At 49.5% G+C, this 16119-nt stretch overlaps 1 protein-coding gene across 9 annotated transcripts in view; it reads left to right on the forward strand.

Moving 5' to 3' along the window:
- Positions 1 to 16119, forward strand: part of MPRIP (myosin phosphatase Rho interacting protein) — a 183742-nt gene that overhangs the window by 81085 nt on the left and 86538 nt on the right. For all 9 annotated transcript variants that reach the window (XM_075010780.1, XM_075010773.1, XM_075010774.1 and 6 more), the window contains exon 4: positions 5562 to 5713. In XM_075010780.1, the coding sequence (XP_074866881.1) occupies positions 5562 to 5713 (152 nt within the window). The remainder of the gene's footprint in view (positions 1 to 5561; positions 5714 to 16119) is intronic.

Raw genomic sequence — 16119 nt, forward strand, 5'->3', positions numbered from 1 at the left:
TGCAAGGGAGAAGGTGATGCTGGAATCTTTGACTCTGTCTGCACTTGTGGTGGTGTGTAGCGTTCAGGCACTACCTGTGTAGCTACAGACAGCCGGGAAAGGCACTAGCAGTAGGGAAGGTCTCCAGTGTTGCTGCTGAGGACTTTCACTGCTGCAAGGAAAGGCTCAGACAGTGGGACGCCACACTGCTAAAACAGGGTAAACATGGGCTCACGGCGTGGCATGCAGAGAGCAGTTCCAGGTCTATATGCTGAGGGTTGAGGCAAGTAGGCTGCACTGATCGCTCCAGTCAAGTACGTTATTTATACTCCTGCTAGCTGGGCAGGGAGCACCTGCTCTCTCCAGGCTACTGCATGTGTAGTTCCACCCCCAGACTCGATCTGCTCTGCAGCAAGGGACATCTGGGGCAGCAGCACACGACACTAGGAGCCTGGTTTGTATCCTCCGTGGATCGAGGATGAATTGACTCCAGTCCTGTCACTAGATCACAGTCCAGCCTAAAGACTGTGACAATGTGTGCGTGCAGGAACTCCTTCCCTCCACGCAAGGACACGTAGGATCCAGCTGTCTCGATCTCGGGGGGAGCGTTCCTAAGGGGTGCTGACCCTACAGAGCTCCCTGGATGTGACTTGTGGCTCCTGCTGCTGGGCTCTTCTCACCTGGGCTCCAGGAAGTGAAAGAAGAGAACAAAGTGGCTGGCACCTTCTCCTTTGTCCTGTAGCAGGTTACCAAAGCCAGCTGTGATATAACAAGACCAGACCCTCTGCGTTTTTCCCACTGAAGTCAAGAGAGGAGTTCAGATTTATACCACCAGTCCCTCAGTCTTCATCTGTACTATGGTCTAATTTAGCGCGGTCACCTAAGTAGTGGCAAAGGAGGCATTGCTTACCTGTGCTGAGTGCACGCCTGCTTGAAGTCAGTGGGTATGTACCTGGCACAGCAATTATGCTTCTGTTTATATTCTTACTAGCTTGGTAAGAGGTTGCATGGGGATGTGCCGGGAATTGCACCCCAGAGTTGTAGCTTAGACGTAGCCGAAGTCATCACTGGGCTCTGCTAGTGCCTTTTTTGCCCCTGGATCTCAAAGCACTTCCCAAAGATTGAAGTGCTCTATTCTTATTTCACAGGGAAACTGAGGCCCAAGGGGATGCCTGTGGCCACACAGTGTCTCCGTAGCACAGGTGGCAGTAGACTGTCTTCTGAACTTCCAGCCTCCCACTCTGGTGACTGGGTTGTGCCTCCCCCCCCAGTAGAAATCCTTTCCACAGGTTGGTTTTTCTGCAACCTGAGGAGAAGGCTTCACCCATTCATTAGCTCCTATGTGCTCCTACATCTTCATGGTCATCCTGTGGCTTGGACAGGTGCTGGGGGGCCCGTGGCAGTGGAAAATCCCCTCCACCTCCCACCATGGACCTCTGGCATTTTAATCATCTATCCAGGTGATGACGTAGTATCTTCAGCGTGTTTGACAGCAGGGAACCAAATTCCTTTGAGCCCCCTGCTTCTCCCCACACGCCTTAGGAGTGGTGCAGGCACCTGCTTGGACAGCCGTGGCAGATTAATGCAGGGCCTCAAGGCTGGCAGGTGCCGATACCAGCAAACTGGATGTTTCATTAACTTTAATGGGAAAACCCTACGGAGTGTGTGCTTCGGCTCGGCTGGCTGCCTGCCCAGCCAGATGAAAAAGCAGATTCCTCCTCTTCCCTGCTCACCCCGCAGCCCTCCTGACAGGGGTCGGATCCGGAGCAGTGTGAAGTTAGCCCGAGTGTCTGTGCTAGAAGAAAAACACATGATGGAGCAAGACAGGGAATGACAGGAAATGCAATTGGAGCCATAAAAGTGAGGCATGAGAGTGCCCTGCTGGGGTCGGGGGATGAGGGTGGGGGAGATCCCTTCACTTTTCTAGCCCAAGCAGTTACGCTGCAGTTAAACAGCCCATTAGGTCGTGCCCGGTGGGCACGGGTCAGGTGCGGGCTTTTAATTTCGGCACAGACATACTGCATGTGCCTTGAGTGTCAGCTGGGCCTCTGTGGGTAGCTGGAGCCTAGCTTGGCTTGCTGATGGCTGTGCTGCCCAAGCTGCTGTATAGGCTGTCCCGTAGAGGGATTTGCTTACACGTGACAGCACCCAGCCCTTAGAGTGTGGTTCCCCTGGGGTATAGTCCACGTGTTAACTGTGTTCTTGAGCTCTTTGAAAGCTTCAGGTCAAGATTTTTTTGGGTGGCCGTTCTTTTTCAGGCATCGCTGGTGCTTTGCAGTGCCTCAGCTCATTTTTTGGGGTACCCGGCTTTAGAAGGGCAAGCTGAGTGCCCACCCTCTGAAAAAGGGAGCCCCCTTCTTAAGTGAATTTTAAATTGGACACCCAAAATCTCTCATGCCTTCTGACCATTCTTGATCTCGGATCCTAGCAGGGCTAATACCCAGTATAGGAATAAGGTTTAAACACCCAAGTGGTGCTGTGTGTGCCTGGGTGGATCGACTTTAAATCACCCCCCGTGCCCAAATATCACAGATTTTAAAACGAGTTACCAAGAAAGGTAAGATTGGCTTCGCTTAGAGTGCATTTCATTTTGGAACAAGCCCACTTGAACTCACTGACATTTCTGTGTTTTTGAGAAAACAAGTATGGATGAAAAGCTGAGTTATGCTGAAGTAAAATAGGGATTATCGCATCACCATTATGGTCTGTGGCCAGGATGTCCCACAATAAGGAGCATGTATTATGTAACATAAAATAAGAAAATGACACCTGGTGGCAAATGGTAACTCCTAGATTCCTCGTCCTGCAGCTTTCTGAATTGTATACTTAAGTAATAGATGCTGAATCTTGTTAACTAATTAAGCAAGCAATAAGAATTTGCTAAGCTAAACCTTTTTGTCTAGCAACATCCAAAAAGCTTGGGGTTTTGCTTGTCAAATCACACTTGTACTAGAGGGCCCAGAAAAAGTGTTGACGAATAATGCATTGCAAAGTGAATTGTTTGTTACTAACCACTTAATCCACTCAGACATATCCACATCTTTATCCACATTTTCTCCTAAGTTTTCCTTGTCACGTTTCATCCCTGCAGCTAGGCCCTGCTTCACCTCCTTGCAGTGCTTACACTTGTCACATTTTTCTGTCTTAGTTTTTAAAACCCAGGGAACAAATTTCTTCAAAATATTCCTAGAATCCAAGATGGTTTTTCTGTGGCAAAAGTGTGGGGGAATATAGGAAGGTCTGTGTGTGCTGAATGTCATCCCTTTTTCTTTGCAGTCCACTCCACTTTCTTGTGTATGCAGCCTCCATCCTATCCTATATATTGTCTCCGTCTTTAAGACAATGTCTTAACTAATTCCTCTGCTGAGCTTGGCCAAGGTCATCTACCACCACATAAGCACAAAACGAAAACAATTCCATCTGGCTTGTGTCTCCCCCCACCCCACCTCGATTTTATTTTTCAGTCTGCTGAGAAACAGAAATTGAAAGCCCAGAGCTTCCAAGAAGTGAGAACTAGTAGTTAGGGTGGATGGACAAGAGCCATGAATTCATTTTTATGAGATCGTAAGTGCAGTTGTAGCATGTTTGTGATGAGATGTAATTGTAACTTACTTTTAAATTAGATTTTTTTTTTTAGTATTTTATTGATTTAAACCTGTTTTCTTTAATTTATTTTTAAAAAATCCAATTTTTTTTATCCACCCTGGTCTATACACTGTAGGGCCATGCTGTGTGTTTAGAGGCCAGGGACCAGATCTCTTTACTCTACAGCTCCTATCACGTAGACCAGGGCTCGACAACCTTTTTGCATTGGGGGCTACATGGCAATTTTTTACATGTTCCCGGGGCCAAACACAAAATAGCCCCAAACTCCCCCCCAACCCATCCCCAGGATTTACCTGCCTCGGATGACAAACTCCATGCACTGATGCGGCTGCTCCACAGACGCCGCCTCTCCCACATCTCAGTGGGGCTGTGTGGCTACATGGGGGCAGACTCAGCCACTTCTTCCCCCCACCCCACAGCTCTCCTGCTGACCCCCCGCCCCTTCAGCATGGGTGGTTCCCTGCCCTATAGCACTGAAATAATGGAAGTAAATTTAATTGGTTTAATGGCCAGATCCCTCCCGCCGGCGGCTAAAGCAATTCAGTTTAGTTCCATTATTTCAGCCGCATCAGGGCAGGGAGCTGCAATGGACTCTCTAAAGAGCCTCAGCTTGGCAACCGCTGCCCCAGCCTGCCTATGCCCCATGCTCACGTTGCCTGGCTTGGGTAAATGGTGCTGCTGCCACAGGAAAAGGCTTCACGGGCCAGATTCTGGCCCGTGGGCCACATGTTAGCCAGCCCTGACATAGACCATAGGCCAGTCCTCTCCCTGCCCATTTCTAGCTGCCGCTTTGAGTAGTTAATGTTCAGTGTGCGTGGCCCATAGTTAAAATAGCTCTGTTTTGCAGCGAGAGTGGCCTTCAGCTCACGTTCCGCAGGTCCTGTCTGGGCTGGTCCAGGAATTTGTACTAGTGATAGCACCTGTCATTGCTGCTGTTGTCTGGGTTCTGATCACAAAGCCGGCCTGGCAAGGCTGCCGGAAGTCCGAATCAGAAGCATCTGCTCAGAGCTGGGATTCTCCTCTACCTGCACTTGTGTGTGATGGTTATTTTGCCTGCCATTGGCTCTCCGTTTTTGTAATGTTAGGGCATGTCAGCCCTCGCAGCTCCGTTTCCTCCCACAGTTTATATTTGGAGCTGCGATTATGAAGCCGTTTTTAATGGGGTGCCAGATTACGTAACGTTTGTCCTACCAGCTGATCAGGCTGTCTCAGAGAAGGCCTATTGTAACCCATGTGAATGGGTATCTACATAGCATTCAATGTGCAAAGCGTCAGGGATGCAGGGGCCTGATGTCCCTTACGAAGGATACAGTCATGCAGGAATACCTTGGCACCCAAGGCTTGTGGCCCTTCTTGCCAGAGAGAGTATTTCTTGCTTGGCTTGTCCTCCTGGGAGTCTGGAGCCTTGGAGTATGTGGGGTTTTGCGTGGAGGCGGGAGGAGCTGTGGCAGGTCAGGTACGCTGGTGAGGGTGGGTTGAGCTGTAAATTGAACAGTATTTGGTACAACCCGTGGGACTGTATTCGCATCGTAGGTCTTCGAGGTGGCGAGCATTGATGTAAACACCAGGGGAAGGGGAGAGTTGGCCCTTCTAGGAGGTTCACCCACCTCCAACCCTGTGTGATTGTGGAATCTACCTTGCTGGTGGTGGTGCTTCCCGTGGGTCAGGAAGGGGAAGGGCTGCCTGTCCAGGGTGGGAGCTGGGCCTGTGCATGGCCAGTTCTGCGAACTGTCAGAGACCAAGTGGGCGCCTTCACTGATGCTTTGCTTTGGGTGAATGGGCAGTGGCTTAAGGAAGCCTGGAGCAGAGTGGGGAAGTGGAAGGTATTGCGGACGGCGCAGTCAGCTGGACTCCACTGAGCTTGTGACTGAATAGGTGTGCGGAGAGTGCTGGGGCCTGCGCTGCAGGGCTGGGATGGGCCATCTACCATGTAGCCCTCTGTTCCTTGTTTTAAAACCTGCCTCCTCCTGTTCCAGCCCACAACCCTCCCGCAGGGCACCATCAACATGAACCAGTGCACGGACGTTGTGGATGGGGAGAGCCGGACAGGGCAGAAGTTCTCCCTCTGCATTCTGACCCCTGAGAAGGAGCACTTCATCCGAGCCGAGAGCAAGGAGATCATCGGCGGGTGAGTCGAGGCCCTGGGGTCTCCCTTCTCGCGGGGCTCTGCGCTCAGGTTTGCAGCGTGGGCACGGTACAGGAGAACAAGAGAGCTGGGTGGCTCGTGCGACTTGTGAGGGGGATGAAAACACCGAGAAGTTACGGTGAACCTTAGAGACTAATGGATTTATTGGGGCATAAGCGTTCATGGGGCAAACCCACTTCATCAGTTAAACTGCAGTGGAAATGCAAAGGCAGGTGTATATGTAGGAAAACTATTGCAAAAGAAAAGTTACTGTAAATTAGAATTAAATTAAAAGTTACTGTAAATTAGAATGATCCGTCTCTGTGATTGTGACCATTCACTGTGGCTAAGTCAAGAAGAACATAAGAGCAGCTACACTGGGTCAGACCAAAGGTTCGTCTAGCCTGGTGTCCCACCTTCTGACAGTGACCAATGCCAGATGCCCCAGAGGGAATGAGCAGAACAGGTAATCATCAGGTGACCCCTTCTCTGTCATGCATTTCCAGCGTCTGAAATGGGGAGGGACACCATTTCTGCCCATCCGGGCTAATAACCCGTGATAGCTCTATGCTCCAAGAATTTATCTAGCTCTTTTCTGAGCCCTGTTAAAGTTCTGGTCTTCATAACATCCTCTGGCCAGGAGTTCCACAGTTTGACTGCACTGTCTGAAGAAATACTTCCTTTTGTTTGTTTTAAAAATTCATTTGGAGACCCCTAAGTTCTTGTGTTTTGGGAAGGATCAAATAACTCTTCTTTATTCACCTTTTCCACACCAGTGATGATCTTATAGAAATCTGTCCTATCCCTCTGTCCTTAGTTGTGTATTTTCCAAGCTGAGAAGTCCTGGTCTTATTAATCTCTTCTCATCTGGCAGACTCTCTCCTCATATAGAGAAATCTTCCACTGCGGTCAGAAATACAGGAGAGTATTAATAGAACACCTAAACCCAATATAGTGCTTTTCATCAGTAGATCGCTAAAAGCTTTACAAAGGAGTGTCATTGTCCCAGTTTTGCAGCTGGGAACACTGAGGCACGGCGCAGCAAAGTGGTTTGTGCCAGGGACCCAGCAGGACAATAGTGTAACCAGGAGTAGAACCCAGATCTCCTGAAGCCCAGTTTGGCACTTTAGTCACTACAGTGCAATGCAGTCTGGTGGGGCAATATGGCTTTCTGTGGAGGGGAAGTTGCCTGGCTAGAGTGTTAACCAATTACATCCTTACTGGGGCCTAACTGAGTCATTTTGAATTCACAAATGAGCTCCAATTCAGCTGTTTCCCTTTGCAATTGAGTTTTGATGTGGTTTCTTTTTGTTTGTTTGTTTGTTCCTTTTCTTGGGGTCTGATTTACACCTGTTTATCCTAACATGGCTTTCCCTTTGAGACACTGTCGCAGCTATCCTTCTGAGACTTGTGGTGGAATACAGAGCCTTTTTCCTTGGTCCAAATTGTGCTCAGTGTGATGGTAGATGAGATTCCCACAGGTATCTCTGTGGCAGGTCTCTGTCCGGTTCCTAGTTCACAAGACCGTAGCCATTGTCAAGTTTGTCCCCCATTCAGCAGAGAGGCCACGGGGTAGAGAACTCATGAAAACTATGCCAGCACATCCCTTACCCCAGCATGTGCTCCAGCTGGGCCAGAGTGGAAGCAGAGGGGCGGGGAGGATGCAGGAAAGCTCACATTGATACTGACACATGGCGCGCAGTGGGAGAGTCTTTCAAAGCTTTAGTTCTTCCCCTGCTCGTGCCATGGGGTGATGTCTTGATGTGGCACCTGTCTGAAGTAAAGATGCACTGCTGCCCTCTTGGATGTGTGCTGGCCCATCCATGTCTTCTGTTCCTCTCTTCTGGATGGGCTGATGATTTTCTGTTCTTTGATGCTACCCGTGTTTTAGAGAGAGATGGGTCCCCCTTGCATTCCTGGCACTTTGTCTCGGGGCAGCTGGCTGTGGAGGGTACTGCTGCTGCCAGTTTTGGCAGTCGTCTCCTGTGGATTTAAAATGCTTTCGTCTAAAGCCATTGGGCGAAGGGCAGGACTAACTGGGAGAAATGGAATGGTCTGTGAGATGCAGGTAGTGAGAACAGATGATCTAATGGTCCCTGCTGTCCAAAACTGCTCCGGACTTATGGTGGGTGCACAACTGACATTGAACCCACAGGATGATTTGCACGAGGGGTCGGTCATCATGCGATGTCAGAATAAAGATAAGGGTGTGATAGTGACAGAGCCCATCTCTGTGTCCAGGCTGTAGCACAGCGCTCTTGTGACCTCACAGCTAACACAGGTTTGTTTCTTCCTTGCTGTTATAAAAGCAGTGGGTCTGATTCTACTCTGTTACCTTGCTGGACTGGAGAGTTGGAACTGAGGGCAGAATGTGGCCCCAGTGAGTTCTGGTTTGAGCAGCAAATGCAGAGGTGTGTAGCTGCAGTCCTATGGAAGTTGCTCCTTTACAGACTTCTGCCTTTTTGGCTCTGATGGGCAACCGAGGCTGGGGAGTGGCTGCACAAGCGGTCCTCCTTCATCTCAGTGGGCGGCAAGATTGTCATAATCAAGATGGTCTCCCGGGATAGGGTAGTTCTGCTAACGGCGCTTGCACGCTGAGAATTTGCAGGGTGTGCCGATTTGAACTGTAGGGACTCTCTGATGGCCTGTGTGAGCCATGAGCTCCCTCTGCATGCAAAGTTGTGTCCAGTCAGTGTGTGCCTTACGCATGTGCTCTTGCTTTACATGCATGTCACTGTAGCAATACCTGGGGACTGTGGGGGGATGACAATGCAGATGGAAATCAGGGGAATCTGGCAACCCTGCAAGTGGGCAACAGGGTATGATACATCCACCGTGGCAGGGATGATCTGGGCTCTAATCCTGCATTTTCCTGGAAGCCTGTGTGATGGCTAGGAGTGTGTGTGCAGCACATGCCTGGGCTGTTTCCCAGCATCTGTGTTAAAGTGTCATACCATTTGGCACTTGCCTGGTTGGCCAGGCAACTCTGCAACGTGGATGGATTTAATGACTGGTATTATGAGGGTGCTAAACCTCTAATATTAGGCTTTAATTTCATTGGTGCCTTCTGAACCTGGCTGGCAGTCAAGCCTTGCCATTCTCCAGTGCGATGCTTGGCAAGAAGCTGGATGGCTGCCTTCGGGGCTGGGTGGAAAGCAAGGCCCACCTTTATCAGTATTGTGCTCGTTCAGCGCTGGAAGCTAAAAGGTCTCAGCTAGCCAAGTTCAACACTGAGCGCAGGGGCTGTGCTGGCAGATTGTACACTGCACATCTGGAGCAAATGGGCACAAACACGCACTCAGGGGAAGAAGCTGGAAGGATTACACTGAGACTGAAAACACGCTGGCAACTGCTTGCTAAGAGTTGAATTTGATGATACCACAGGCTGCTTGTGCTCCCCCCTTAACAGCAGGCGTTTTATCTTCCTCTGACTTGTGCCCTTTCCCACTTGGCAGAGCTCGTTTTCCTCTGGTTTCTCCTCTCCTGTCCCCAGATCCCCACAGGCCTCTGGCTCTTGTAGTAGAGCAGCACGACTGACTGCATGAGAGTCTGGGATGACTTCAGCAGGGATCTGATGGAGCATTTAAGTTCTGAAGTGGGGAATGCCCCTTCTCCAGTCTTGTTCAGCGCTTTCTGAAACTCCGTACCTGCCTTCCGAAAATCAGGTCCATTGAAGGTGTCTCAGGCAGTACCACAAAATGGAGACAGAGTCTCTAGTGACTGGTGAAAATCTTGGGCACATGGTTGATTTTTGCACGTGTGGTGTGTCCACAGCTTCCCTATTGACATGCTGCAGGAAGGATGCTCGTGGAAAGACTTCCTTGACTTAAACCCTTGTACTCTGAGTGTGGCATAGCTCGTCTACAGGTCTCCTCCATTGCACTCCGTCTCGGGACAAAACTTCTAGCTGACCCCAGGAGGACCCCAGTTGTTGTCTTTGCCAGGGGAAGGGGAGAATCTTTAGACACGCAGTAGCGTTTGAAAAGTGTTGTGAAAATGCAGCTGGCTCAGTGTGTTTGGGAAGCTACGTCCCTGGTCTGTCTCCTTGGTGAGTTCTATCTTTGTGGGCTTAAAAAAAAGAGGCCATTTATCAGATGGGTGAAGAAGCTGGTGGGGATGAAGTTGGGGGTCTGGGGAGCCTGGAAGTGGATGATTTAGGAACGGTTGCTGTGGTCTATGCGATATCCTAGCGAGGTCCTCTCATGAGCATGTCATTAATAATTGCAGCATCTTGGAGTAGTGGTTGTCAGCCTTGTGGCAGATCCCAAACAGCCGCCCCTTAGCATATCTGTCTGAATATTCAGTTGATGCCCATCCCTGGCAGCCTTACTGTGCCCCTGAAGCTTTGGGCGAGCACATGATTTTCAGCTGTGTCTCAGCACTCCTTGCTTTGGAATTCATTGGTCTTCCATCCTAAAACCAGGCACTTACCAAGCAAGCCACTGAACCAAGCTACTGCTGGTGGAGGCAATTGAAGACCTTCATAGCCAAACCCTGCATCACTGCTCTTGTCCTGCTTACTTAATGTAACTTGCCATTAGTCAGTTACATGTTGCATGACAAAAATGATGAGAATCAGAAACTAGAACCCTGCACGGTTACAAAATTTATATCCGCATCCACATAGACAATAATGAGCTGCAGATAGCTGCATCTCCATCTGCGGATGCAGAGATCCGCAGATTTGCAGATCTGTACAAAATTTGTGTACAAAATTTGTATCTGCATCTGCAAGAATGAGCTAGGGATAGCTGTACTGATATCCACCTGTTACGGTAAAGCAGATATCTGCAGATTTACAGGGCTCTGTTGAAAACATCAGTCTGCCGCTCTTCACCTATCTTCAGTGCCCGTGTTTTACTGCTGAACCACCAAGGGAGCTGGCTTAGCCATGATTTTAGAGCTCTGCAGCTTTCTAGCAACCTTGATGTCATGATATCCTCACACATGATCAGAGGCCCCGAAACATGGCAACAGCCGCTCGTGTACAATTATCTATCTCTTAAGTGTCATCCAGTGCTTCCCAAGTCCTGGAGTAAGCGGCAACATCCTGTTCAGGCAGGCTAATGCTGAGCTGGTTGTAATCTGGAACTAGAGGCTGGCTGGAGTCCAGGCACTTACTGCTTTTCATCTTCAGGGCACTTCAGCATCCATTTAATGTGCCCCCTGGCTTTCCTCATTTCTTCTCGTGCTGCTTAAATGCTAGATGGCTTTTCTTCCCTATTTCTGTGCAGGAATTGAGACAAGGCACCTCCCATCAGAAAACCAGCTGCACCCTGCATTCACATTGGAGAGTCCCTTCTGTGTTCCCATCACAGACCGCGTACCTCTCTTGGGAAATGTTAGTTTGAAAAGCTTCGTGGCATGGAATGTACTTTCAGTCGGACTGTGCTGGGGAGACATGCGGTGGCTTTCCACAGAGTCCCAGTGGGACCCCCTTTAAGGTTATGTGTGGATAGCAATGTTGGCTTTGGCCAGTGGGGGGGTGGGGTTCTAACACAGACAGAACAGAAGGGACCCTGTCCATTTGCTACCATTTGTGCAGCTTGTTCACTGTTTGTTCTTTGCTTAGGTCTGACATTGACACTAAATGTGTCAGTTTCACTTTGTTGGTACCCTGTTTGTTTTTCCTACAGAACTACAGGCCCTGCTAAGAAGTGTCGGAAGGGACATGTCCCTTAAATCAGTCTTCGCTGTTCTGTCTCCTGTCGTTACCGGTGACAGCCCAAAGAAAGTCCCCATGATTAAAAGGGATTAGAGGAATATGTTCTTTCTCTTCTGGTTGGCTTTGTTCAGTTGACAGTGCATGGCACGGTCTGCTCGCTCGTCTCCCCCTCCCGCTCCGGGTAGGTCCCTCTGTTGCTTCTCAGCAGTGTCTCAGTCCTTCGTGCTTTTACTCGGGCTGGCCACAAAGTTCAAATTAAAACACTTCATGGCAATCAAAAGAGCACCAACCTGCTAGGAGATGGTGTGAGACCCACTAGACGTTCACATTAGGTCCACTGAGTACCTACCAGTTGGGAACCCTTCACAGTTGCGGGATTGCAGGGGCTTGGATTTATTGTTAGATTTCCTGGGGTTTCTATTAGCTATGTTGTTTTTAAACACCTCCCACCCCTCTGTATGTTGGGACTAATAATTCTGAACAGAGCTTCTGTCTAGCAGCCCCACAGCAGGGCACCGTCTCGTCTCCAGGGAGCTGTTGGCTGGCACATTTCCCCCACCTCCCATCCTCTCACATTTTACTCTCCTGTGTTGTTCTTGTCATCGCAGCTGGGTAGCACAGTCTGCTCATCCTTTGTGGGAAGGAAAGTAGAAGGGGTTCGGCTGATCACTTTCTCCTGTAATTGGATCACTTGCTGCCAGGCTTCCAGCAGAGCAAATGGCCTCAGAGGAAGAACTGAAATGAAATAATTCTCTCTCGTGCCTGCTGCTGGTGCTCAGTTGCTTAGCAACCCTGAAGGTTAGTCTGCTAAATAGAGAGGATGCCTTGTGTGCTTCCCCATCTTGGAATGCTCCTGCTCCCCAAGTGGGATGAGAAGAAGAGGGAAGCTCAGGTGTCGTCTGACAAAGGGCAGGTCTGCGCTACAGCGGAAAGTCCAGCTGAGGTATGCAATTCTAGCTGAGCTAGTTACAAAGCTGGAGTCCGTGTACCTTAATTCAGGCTTCCTCACCGTCTCCACTTCAAGTGTTTGCTCCTGTCGACTTGCCTTACTCCTAACAAGGTGCAGGAATACTGGTGCCAATGTGGACGCCTGGTAAATTCAGTTTAGCACACCTTTACTAAGTGCGCTAAATGGAACTGTGGAAGATGGTCCTGTGACTCTGAGTTTCTGAGGAAGGCAGCTGAGAAGAGAGTCACCGGCCTTCTGATGGTAAGACGTGGACGTGGCAGCCTCATGTTACGCTGGGAAATCTTTCCTATTTTTGTTGCTGTCTGTCGTCTGGGCTGCTTCTTTTTACCTGCACAGAGGCAGTGCTCTGCCGTGCCCCCGCCACACCATTGCTGGTGTGTCCCTGCTTCTCCCCCCATTGCCAGAAGTGCCCCCTACTTAACACCAAATCCAAACCAAGCTCACAGGACTACTGAGCCCATGCAATAGTCTTCATCCAATCCTATAGCTGTAATTTGTCTCTCCCCTCTTTCCATTGTCTCCTGAATGTCAGCTCACTGGAACGGGACCCTTGCCTGGCCTGCTGATGCCGTGCCAGCAGTACATTCGTGGAGCAAACTGAGCTAGTTAAGAGCAGTCTTGACATCCCAGGGGAAAGCATCCATGTTTTGGAATTCGTTTTTGTTCTGCGTTAGAATGGTAATCCCAAGAGCAAAACAACTTCGTGCTCCGAAAGTTTTGAAGAAGTTCTTTGAGTTGGAAACGTTGGAACAGGAAATGTTGACCCTTTTTTCTATTGGAACCAAACAACTCGATGTTTCGAAATGACACTTCTGGTTTCAATTCCTCCATGGGTAATTTTAATCCCAATGAGCCATTGATCATCACACTGTGAGCTCTGATTCCGACAAAACCACGGTTTCTGGCAGGAAAGGTTTTCTTGTGAAAGAACTCAACCAGCTCTTCTAAGAACCAGGAGAGTCTGAGTTGTCTCTCGTCCTTCCCTGGTTTACTTTCAACACTTGCTCTGTTATGGTCGGGTCAGACAAAGGTCTTGTACGTTGGCCTCTTGCAAGCCTCTCAGTCATTTCCTTGTAAACCAGAAGGAATAACTGGATCTCAGCCTGGGCTTGGGATCTCTTGTTTAGTTTGTGGAATCTTAGCACAAGGGTTTTCTCAAACCTAAGTCTCATCTGACCCTCCCAAACCAGAAAGTCTGAAGGCTGCAGTCAGCCAGGGGATGGGCTAGTGGCCTGTTTTCAGTGGGGCCTCTCCAGCTGTGGAGATGCTGAGGAGCCCGACTCAAATCCACTCATTATGGTAGGTGAGAGTATGTATTGGGGATGCCAAATATGAACAGGTGGCAGAAGGAACAGGTCACTATCACCTCCAACAGACTCCCAGAGGGGGAGGGGACACACCTGTAGGGCAGGCCTATGTGTCAAATGATTTCTCCTCTCTGCCCTCCTGTTTTCACTGGTGTCAAGCCTCACTTTCAAATCTACCCCCAAAGAAACTCCGGTCCCTGTGTCCCAGCTACTCTGTCCCTGCCGGAGGGAGCGGCTGGTGGGACTTCCGTTCCCGGCACCAAATGGGACACCCAGTAGAGAGGGGCTGAGACTTTGATTGCCCGGTAAGATTGGGACTTGCTTCCTGAGGCTGGGGGGCAACAGGGTGGGAGGTTGGGGTCTCTTCTTGAAGGACAGAGCTCTGAGGAATGCCAGTGATGCACCTGAATAAGTGAGTTGTGTGCTGGGTTTGAGGGGCAGAGGCCAATCAGTAGCTTTGAATGCACTACAGCCTTCTAGCCGCAATCTAGGAGGCACAGTCTCCAGATGTCTGTGCTTTGTGTGCAGTTCTGCTCCCAGTAAGATGGTGGGAAAGTTGCACTCCTGGGCTGGCTGGTAGCTTGTTCATCCCTGTTGTGGGGGGTGATGGTGCTCTTCTCATTGGCATAAAACTCGGTAACTTTGTGTGATGACCAGTTCAGAAGCTGAAGGAAACCACAAGTGAGCAGAGGTTTCCGTGGGCCCATTCTTCAGGGCTCTTTCCTGCTTCACCTGCTCTGGGTCTCCAGCTAACACCTGATGCATACTGGAAGTTCCTTCTCTCGCTGGTGTGATTGTGGTGACTGGATGCAGGCTGGGATTTACTCCTAGTTCTGCTCTCTGGGTTTTCCACCTCCCTGCAGCATCACAGGACACACCCCTGCCAGCTCCCCTTGGGATCCACTTGTCCCGCTCAGCCATGCCCTACAATGTTACAGCCACTTCCAGGTGTCCCCCAGGGCTCTACTACTGTGCTTGGTCATAAGAACATAAGAACATAAGAATGGCCATACTGGGTCAGACCAAAGGTCCATCAAGCCCAGCATCCCATCTGCCGACGGTGGCCAATGCCAGGTGCCCCAGAGAAGGAGAACAGAAGACAAGTGATTTATCTCCTGCCATCCATCTCCTGCCCTTGTTATGAAGGCTAGGGCACCATACTTTATCCCTGGCTAATAGCCATTTATGGACCTGACCTGCAAAAATTTATCAAGCTCTTTTTTAAACCCTAATAGAGTCCTGGCCTTCACAGCCTCCTCGGGCAAGGAGTTCCACAGGTTGACTGTGCGCTGTGTGAAGAAAAATTTCCTTTTATTAGTTTTGAACCTACTACCCATCAATTTCATTTGGTGTCCCCTAGTTCTTGCCCTAGTCATGCCCTGAAAGCATTGCAAAAATACCTGTTTTCCCCTCCCTTCTCTCCCTTATCCCGCTGTTGTGCCCAGTCACTTTGTTGTTCAGTTCTTGCAGGTGTCTCCTGAGCTCCCCTTTTTCCTGTGCTCCCGCACCCAGCTCAGCTTTCCATTGCTTTGCCCAAATCTCTCCACTGTGCATAATGCCAAGAGACACTTCTCCTGCAGAGCAAGGTGGGGCTGGTTTATTGTGCCTTGGCCCCGCATCTTATTTTGAAACTGTGTTTGTTTCCAACTGTGGCATTAATCATCCCGAAAAGTCCCATTTGGTTTCAAGCCATGGTAGTTTTATTTTGCAATTGCAACACGCTGAGATTCTCATATTTGGAGAGTTGTCTTGCGTCCATTGCATGCTTCTAATATTTATTGCCTAACCAAATCCCCTTGATGTGGTTGTCCTAAAACTCATGTGACAGCAGCACACATACTCAAAAGGGGAGGAGGGTGAAGAATTTGGGAAAATGAAGCTTGAAACATCTGGAGCAGCCATTGGGTCCTGATTGCAAGCGGGTTGATTGAGATGTACAGGCTGCTTATCTGGATGTGACAAGAGCCCGTACAGGAATCCACAGCCCAACTGACTCATTGCAAGGGCTGGCCTTTTTAATGTTGAATTTCCTTTGTTGTCTTTTTTTTAAATGGATCGCAATAATATTCAGTGGGAACATGGAGTTAACATTAGCATTTCTGAAAGCAGAAGGTTGCCAGCCCTGTCCAGAAGATACATTCCATGCAGTTGGTCTGCGAGGTTTCCCTGATGCACTTCAATTCTGTCCTACACTCTTTCCTTTTCTGTCCCTGCCCTCCCCGTCTTTCCAGTCTTTGGCCTCTCTTGTGCAGGGACTGTGCCAAATTGCTTGTGGGTTTTTGTTACGAGGCCAAATGTTGACTTGAAAAGCTGGGATAAGACCTAACAAACTCATTCCGCCTGTGACCTCACTGCTGGTTTCTTTTCGGCTTGGCACTGCAGCTCTATTGGAGAGGCTGTAGCTCAGAACTAAGAGACTGGGGTGGCAGATGGGATTGTAGGTGGTCCTGGAGTTTCTGGGCTGTGT

The sequence above is a fragment of the Carettochelys insculpta genome, chromosome 16, assembly GCF_033958435.1.
Source record: "Carettochelys insculpta isolate YL-2023 chromosome 16, ASM3395843v1, whole genome shotgun sequence".
Classification (NCBI taxonomy): domain Eukaryota; kingdom Metazoa; phylum Chordata; order Testudines; family Carettochelyidae; genus Carettochelys; species Carettochelys insculpta.